We start from the raw sequence: 9,005 nt of genomic DNA, 5'->3' as shown, positions 1-9,005 counted from the left end.
CGTTGTAGCACGCTACAGCATATACCCTCTCTGTATCTATGTGAGCATGGTTCTTCACATCCCATCTTTTGACAGTATCAGTTGATGTCCCTCCAGCAAAGGTAAATATCATGTGGACAATGTTTCTATTCACCCATCGTACAAATGTAATATTTTCATTAGAAGTAGCAATAGACATTGAACCTCAACCTGATTTCATTAGAGCTTTGCTGTTGGTCAATTTACTCTCTGCACACTTTGTCTGTTAGACCTTATGGTTCCCAATACATGAATTTTCTTTTGCTTGAGATATGAAAGCAATAGGATTGTTGTGAATAAATTGTCTAGAATGATCTTGTGATTCTTTCTTTCTAGCCCCTGGCACAATCTTATGACAGTGTTCTCAATAGGACCAAAGTTAGGACTCAGTGTGTTATTCTATCCCTGCCTTTTCTCTTGGTACGTCTCTAAAACTGTCATGTATCCATCTGAGCTAGAGTGTACCCTTGCTTTGAATCCCCATTTTTTGAATTTAGACTTTATATACGGTTTTGCCCTGCTTCTACCCTTGAAGAGGATAATCATTTCATCTATAGATTGATATTCAGCAGGAGTTACTGTCCTTGAAAATGTGTCTCTCAGTATGTCCAAAATGGATTTTGCTGTCACAAACATGTCAGTGTTGTTTTCAGGGGTTTCGTCATTGTCCACAAAATGTAAATACGTTTTTATTTTCTCAGATCTCTTTAGCACCATAATGTCAGCAATAAGATCCATTCTCAAAGCTGGGTTACTTGACCAGTACATACGATAGTTTGGGTACTTCATATATATCATAATCGCTATATATATGTCATAATCGCTAAGAAGCAATTAATTTCAGTTACTGAGACAGAGAAATTGCATTCACCACTTGAAAAAGCATACCGTGTGGTCTCTCTAACTATCACGTCCAGTGCTGCAGGAGTGAACATGTTGCAGTAGTAAAAATATGGTGTCTTTTCTACTGAAACATCACTATTACTTTTGTAAACGCCACAGAATGCGGGAATGTTACCAATGAAGTTATTGTCCTTGTTTGGATATCATATAATACGGGAAGATGTTGGAAAATTCGAAACTGTGGAACTTGTACTTGTAGTTGCACTATTGGTCTGCTCTTTTATTGACTGAATTGCTCTATCAACAGCTAAATCACCACTAGCAACAATGTCATCACCAACAACACTATCATCATCAGAATCATCATCAGGAATATCACTTTCTTCATCACTTGTAATTTCATCCAAATCAGACAAATTGGCATCATCAGCTGAATCTAAAAATGAGTATAATTTCCTCTGGGTTCAATGTTTTCCTTCGATTCATTTTTAATAATGATGGAAGAGAAACTGTAAAATAAATGAAAGTAACAAAATGTCAAACACGGTATTTTATAATTCAGACACTGGTAATGGAAATGCCATGTGACTAGGGCCTCCCATGAGGTAGACCTTTCGCCTGGTGCAAGGCTTTCGAGTTGACGCCACTTCAACGACTTGTGTGTCGATGGGGATGAAATGATGATAATAAGGACAACACAACACCCAGTCCCTGAGCGGAGAAATTCTCAGAACCTGGACCGTTAGGTTTGACATTCTGTCATGCTGACCACTCCGCTACCAGGGGTGGATGAGACACTGGTGGTTACGTTGTATTTCAGATTATGTTACCTATTGCACTCTGTCCACAAATGTGTACATTTGTAAACAGTCGATTTATACAAAATAGTTCCCAAATATCACTGTTTCAAAAGTAACATTATAATAATATATGTTCAAAGCACACAATAAAAAATTGTAGACGAAAAATTCTCCTGCAGAAAAGTGTAAATTATTATTTCGAATGCACATACTGAACAACAGGCAGCCGTTCACAGATATAAAAATATCTCTCTCCATAAAAGTCAAAAGTAATTAACTAGGGACATGGTAGCCAACTTATGGGAACACAATGGCCACAAATGTAACCACTGCCCATTACAGGACCTCATTTTCTTCAATATATTCAGCATCAGGTTAATGGCCACATATGTGCCAATATCCCTAAGTAGGTTAACTATCATTGAATAATGGTCTACATTTTGCATTTTTTCTTGTTTTGTTCTTTTATAAGCCCCTCTTGAAAACGAGATGACTTGTTTCCTTTAAAAAATTTGCAGTTTTTCGCATTTTCCCTCTAGATAATGAGTGTTTGCATTTCTACTGTATTTGACGTCCGTCTTCACTCATTCTCTACCCTTTTTATGTTTTTTCCTAACTAAGTTCATACATATGTTATTTGTTTGTTAAGATTTTTCTTACAATTCTTTAGCGATGACTTTGGTGTATATTGTAACACATTTTACCATTCGTTTTACTACCTTTCTTTAGTAAATCATTTTCATGTGACTAAATTGCGCTATCATTAGGCCAGTCAAATTTGTCAACGCCTGGTGGTTCACATAAATCTTCTTGTCAACAATTGTTTTTCATTTCTTGATGAACTTCTTCAAATTTTCCTGTTATTTGTCGTCCCTTACGTTTCTCATTTCAATTTTCCCTGCTAATCACCAATGAGGTACGTTTTACTTTGATAATTGGGGGGAGGGGGGTTGCAGTTCACTGCCTGAAATCTACTACCAACCTGTATAAACTTTGGGAATTATAAGTAGTAGCCTTCTTATCTCCATTGCTGTATTGTTCGCGCTTAATTTTCCATAAACACATATCGCTGCTTTATATTTCGATAAATTAGCAATGAACTCGGTAAAGCAATGATGCATATCACTAATTATTTAATTCAATATGCAAACGAAGACGAGGAAGACAATACTGTATAAACACCGAACTCAAACACGTTTTGTGTGCAGGATCTGCGGCGGTCTTCAGTGTATGCGCAGCGATTTGTTTGCGCGAATATCATGCCAACAAATTTTTGCAATTTTGGTCAAATGTTCAAGTCCAGCTAACAATTTTGCGCATATTTCATGTCTATGCAAATTTCCTGCTCATATGAGTCGATTTGTTAAACAAATGCCTCAATTGGGAGAATACACTTCACGGGAATAATATCCAAATCGTAATGTAACATTTGCATTGTGTTACAGAAACAAAGCAAATAGAAATGTTTTTTCTTGGCTTACAGCTATTCCCACTTGTGTCAAAATATTCAGTGACGTGGTAACTATACTACTCAAGAGCTTCTCCAGAAGTGTGGTTAAATTAGACATAAGTTTGGTCGTTTAGAGAGGTCTTAAAATGAGTAAGCCAGCGAAAATATGTTAACTTTCGATGTTAGCAGAGGACGACACTGTCCCTCGCACACACAGCCCATCAATGTAAATTTAAAAACTGAACTTTGATGTTCCATCCCGTACAGTTCGTCATTTGAAATGGAATTGTTGAAGGTTCTGCTCCGTCACGTGCGAATCGACCTTCAACAGTTTGATGAAATTCTCGCGGTCCTGTGTGAACCACTCTGCAAATAACATGTCATTTGTCAACTAGAAGGGGTCTTTGCACTCTTCCAAGGACGTGCAATTGTTTGAATGTACAAACAAATATTATCGGCGACGTATGCTAATTGTTTATAGTTTACAAATACAGTAAACAGTTGCCTGGTCTATTGTGATGGTGATAAGATGCTTCGCTAATTCTTATCGCAAGAAAGGAGCATATGTTCAATTCGAACAAATGCAGTTATTGGAGCCGTATTTGTTAGTGACTTTGGTGACTAATTTCCCTTTGCTGGTGGTGGGAAAGTACCGCAGGTGCCACAGATCAGTAGGATGGATACGATAAAGAGGTTAAAACTCCAGAACCTGAGAGATGAAATTGTTCAAGATCTTGACGTTGATGACATTGTGGACGGCCTTCTTTCATCTGGCGTGATAACTGAAGAGGAACGGGAAAGTATATTTTCTGAAGTGAGTAAATAACGTCAGCTGTTGGTTGAGTTGTTGATTATTCATTCTCTATGTTCGTTGGAAGTATTCCTCCTCTGATTTCCTTTGTTTCATATTTTATGGCTTCGTTACAACAAAGCTCTCCGTCTGAGGTAATATCGGAAAAAGGTGATGAAGGGCTTTGTCTATCTGTCATTATTGAAGCCTCTATGGCTCGAAACATAACTATTTCAGGACTGCTCTAGAGAGTTTTCTTTGATTTTATTTATTTATTATAACTTATTCACGTTTGAGCCGTGCTAGACCACGCATTGTACAAAATAGGGCATTTTCAGTGCTTTGTTTTAGCTTTCCTTAGTGCCCATATTACTTTCCTTGTCTCAAAATTTTCCAGTTTCCGGTCATCAAACCAATTTCCTGGATTTTGTGCAAGTCAAATTCCCCAGTCGTGAATTTTCTGCCTAAATGCTTTCCCCTCTTGTATAACGTGGTGTGTTGTTCCTCCTCCTTTCAGGCCGTCTTTTACGGCACCGATCCATTTTGTCGTTTATTTTTGTTTTACTGTAGATTTTTAGTATTCAACAACCATTCTAGTTAATCTGATTGGTTCCGTTCTTTTACTATTTCCAAAGCATTTTAACCTGTCGTCCCCCTCCCCCCCTCCTCCTTCACAATTTCCGAGCACAAGTTAGTGTACGTTACAGCCGGCACGTTCACGTTATAATTTCTTCCTAATATTTTAATTATTACTTTTCATCCTCTTGTTTCGATTTCTGCAATATGCCTGTGTAAAATGAGTGTCACAGCCCCATAAAGACTCTGCTGTCGTGTCTATGTCTCAGTTTGTTGTATTTTGAGATGCATTTTTTGTTATAGATGTTTCTTGTAAACCTGAAAGTTTGACAATAAATTTCGTTACTAGTATTAACCATGCCTGTTACTCAGAAGTATTTGAACTGAAAAACTCTCGAGTTTTCTCATATTCAGTTTTTATAATTTCGTGTGCATTATTGTTGCTTGGCTTGTATTTTCTTTTCTCAAACACTATTTGTACCCCTACCATTTGTGCTGTTTCTGTAAGTATTTGTATATGTCTTTGTGCGGTTTGAATGTGGTGACAGAGAGTAGCGGGCTGCCTGCAAAAGCTTAGCAATTTATCCTAATATTGGTTCCTCTGATTTTATTGGTGCATCAGTTACTAGCTCTGATGCTAGTTTCAGCTCTGTGGGATTCCATTATCTAAAACAGATCTGAAAACCAATGGACAGTCACGTTTTCTTACTTCTGTTTTATTTTCATATTGTTCTGAAATTTCTTCCCTGAATTTTACCTTAGATTTTGCAGCATTTCATGGTCCACTAATAATTGTAGTGGTTTTGGGATCCAGTCTTTGTCCTTTCAAAATTTGGAAGAGACACTTAACATATTCGCTATTGTACTTTGTAATGAATTCTTTAATTTCTGAGGCTGTTTCAGGATTGAAATTTGTGCTGAACAAGTTCTGTTCAGTCTGAAACCTGCTTGATTCTCACCAGTTTTGTATTAAAGTTGTTGTTGATCTCAGTCCAAGAGACATCAAGATAGAATTTTGTGTGGAATAGAAAGAAGAGAAATCCCTCAATAATTATCAACATCTGCTCTGTGTCCCGTGTATATAGTGGATATATAGTTTTCCAGTTGTCAGGAATTTTCTCAGTTCGACAGTCGTTTTGGATAATCAGTTAATTTATTTTAAGCTTGTTGTACCAGCTGATTTCAGGCATTCTAAAGTAATTTCATCTTCGCCAGATAACTTACTGTGCTATTTTTCAATTTTTTTTTTGTTTGTCTCGATGTGTTCTCTTCATTTGGTACTCTTGAATTTGCATTAATTTTAGGAGAATTTCCGGTTGAATCCGTTGTGGGGCCAGAGCAGTTTAGAAGTTTTTAAGAATATTTGCAAAGTTCTCTGCAGTTTTCTTGGTTGTTAAGTGCCAATTGCCCATTTTCCTCCTTGAAGCAGAGATATCGGTATTTAGATTTGTTTTAAAGGTTTTATAAAAAGTCCTAACTTTTATTTTTTTGTGTGTGTGTAAGTCTTCTTCAGTTTAATGAAGCTGATTGTTTTCATATGATCTTTTTGCCTGTCTATTTCTGATATTTATTTGGTAATTGTCACTGATAATGTCATGAGCATTTTCTGATTTATTACTACCCATTGCTTGGAATTCTTTGTGCTGTGATTTTACTGTGTGTTGACAATCTTCCACCAGTGATGCTTTTTCTGCATTTCTAAAGGTATCTGATCAGGTGAGGTGACACAGGGGTTAGCACACTGGACTCACATTTGGGAGGATGACTATTCAGACTCGCATCTGGCCATCCAGATTTAGGTTTTCCATGGTTTCCCTAAATTGCTCCAAGCAAATGCCCGGATGGTTCCTCTAAAGGGGCACAACTGATCTCCTTCCCCATCCTTAACACAATTCGAGCATGTCTTCCGTCACTAATAACCTCAATGTCAATAGGATGCTAAACCCAATCTTCCTTCCTTCCTTCGTAAAGGAATCTGATTTTGAGTAGTTTTGATAAGCTTGTGTTTGAGTTGTTCTGAAGTTGGTGCTGTGTTCGTCGAGTTCATTTGCTAGTACTGGTGGTTATATTTTGTCATTATCAAATTTAGGAATCACGAACATCCTTTTGCCAACTTTCTGGCACTTTAAATTTAATTTCACTCAGGGTAAGTAGTGGTCTGTTGCCAATATTTGCCCCTTTGCATACTTGAACATTTAATGAACATTAAAAATCTTCTTGTGATATGGAATCCAAAAATATTGTTGTTGGGAAATCACCATGAGGATTTTGACTTTTTTTTCTGGAAATGGATTGTCATTATTTTGAGGTTGGAATTTCTACACAGTTCTACCACTCTTTTCCAGTTTTGATATGCCCATGTGTGTGCAGGGAAATTATCAGTGGTTTTCTTGGATTTTCTCTCTTTCCCTAAGTGTGCATTAAAATCACCTGTTAGAACTATCACATGATTTTTGGAATTATTGTGATTCTATTTTCTACCACCTCCCATGATTTGTCTGTTTGTTATATTGTCTTTTTTGAGTGACATATGTGCATCAATTACTGTGTACATTTTATTTGCACAGATTAAGGAAATTACCATTGATCTGTTGTTCATAGATTTTACTTCCGTTATGGAACTAAGAACATCTTCTGAAATAGCAAATGCAGACCCCAGATGGGATTTTTTGGAATGTTTTTCTTTGAACAGTCTGAAATTTCCAAAATCCATAGGGTTCTCATCTGGAAATCTTGTTTCTAGTGCAGCTAAAATTTTCAGTTCCTTTTTTTCCCCTTAAGAGTTTCCCCTAATCTGTAGAGTTTCCTCACTTTATGGATGCATTAATGTTGAGTGTGCCAAGGAAAGTTAAGATTTCCTTTGATTTGCATCGTAACTCCCCAGAAGCCAATAGACCAGTTGCACCACTCATGCCAGAGACTTTGTTACCTCCTCAGGTAATTTTGTGGTTACTAAAGCTCTCAGTTCCTCTACGTGGAATTACAGTGATGAAGAAAAAAAATCCCCTTGATTATGAAGACTGGATTGGAGTGATTAATTCTATTATTCTGAGCTCTTGCCATCACCTCTGGTGACCAGATGCCGACACACTGCCACTTTATCAAAGTCGGATACAAAGTGAATTTTGTTTTGTTAAATGAAATGTGTCTTCTTCTAGTTGTTACAGCATATCAAGATCAATTCTCTTCACCCTTGCTGGTACCATTGAGATCTTTGGTTTCTTCCTAGCAATAGTCCGTCACAGGATTTTTAATAATTAGAAATGTTATAAATGTTCAATGTTGCCACCGTTGGCTGCACGGCAAACTTCGGCGTGGTAGCCAAACTTGCCCACACAAGTGGAAGCATATCTGCTGTTACTGAGTGCATGGCTGCAGTGATCTGGTTCCACAGATTGTTCAGAGCAGTTGGTAGAGGCTTGACGTAAACAACTTTCTTTACATGACCCCATAAGAAGTAGTTGCAGGCTGAGAGATCAGGAGATCTTGGTGGCCAGAAGTGCAGAGCCAGATCCTCAAGCCCTCTGCAACCGAACCAGTGCTGAGGAAGGGAGTCATTCAAAAACCCTCATACATAATGGTGCCAATGGGCTGGAGCTCCATCCTGTTGGAAAATGAAGTCCTGGGAATCTTCCCTAAGTTGAGGGAACAGCCATTGTTCCAACATGTCCAGGTATACGATTCCCGTTACAGTTCTTTCTGCAAAGAAAAATGGTCCATAAACCTCTGTACGGGATACAGCACAGAACGTGTTGATCTTCAGTAAGTCTCTTTCATGTTAGAATGGTTAATGTGGATTTTCCATACCCCATATGCAACATTGTGCCTGTGGTTTTTTCCACTAAGGTGGAATGTCGCTTCATCGCTAAAAATTACACGCTGTAGAAATGCATCATCCTCCATCTTTGCTAGCATGTAACTACAAAAATGCGAGACGCTTCTCTTTGTCATTTGGGTTTGAGAACCTGCACAAGTTGTAATTGGTAGGGTTTGTACAGCAAATGCCGTCTCAGAACTTTCCATACAGTTGGTTGGGATGTTCAAAGCTCTTGACTGGCTCTGTTGGTAGACTTACTAGGGCTGAGCACAAAACTTTCTTGAATGCATAGGACGTTATCAACTGACACACAAAGTCGGTCTGTGCTTTGTCCTTTGCACACATTCCCAGTCTGATTAAATTTCTTAAACCAGTGGCTAATGCTTTTGTGAGTTTGTGGTTGAATACCGAATTTGGTACGAAATGCCTGCTGCACTGCAATTTGTGACTCACTTTTTGCGAAGAACACACAAAACCTTGCACTCCACCCTCGCTATGTCACTCACAACTGACAGTGAGATGGAATGATGGCACTATTGCGATGCGAACTCTGCTGACCATTTCTGAAACCATCACCGCCCGCCTGCAAACACCCGCCAAAAACTTTGAAACTTCCTCTTTTCATTGGGATAAAGCTTGTTCATTTTGGATTTGTTCTTGAATACATACAAATTTTTGAAAATGGGTCCTTCATTTAGAATAACCCTGTAT

The 9,005-nt window shown here is 37.9% G+C and overlaps 1 protein-coding gene across 1 annotated transcript in view; it reads left to right on the top strand.

Annotated features, from left to right (window-relative positions):
- The first annotated feature begins 3,223 nt into the window (after window positions 1–3,223).
- The window catches only part of LOC126297728 (apoptotic protease-activating factor 1), a 257,592-nt gene continuing 251,810 nt past the window's right edge, over window positions 3,224–9,005 (top strand). The window contains exon 1 of the mRNA XM_049988868.1: window positions 3,224–3,925. Within this exon, the coding sequence (XP_049844825.1) occupies window positions 3,788–3,925 (138 nt within the window). The 5' untranslated portion in view covers window positions 3,224–3,787. The remainder of the gene's footprint in view (window positions 3,926–9,005) is intronic.

This window comes from Schistocerca gregaria, chromosome X, assembly GCF_023897955.1.
Source record: "Schistocerca gregaria isolate iqSchGreg1 chromosome X, iqSchGreg1.2, whole genome shotgun sequence".
NCBI lineage: Eukaryota > Metazoa > Arthropoda > Insecta > Orthoptera > Acrididae > Schistocerca > Schistocerca gregaria.
The sequence above is the reverse complement of the archived record's forward strand: the minus strand, read 5'-3'. Positions and strand labels throughout refer to the sequence as shown.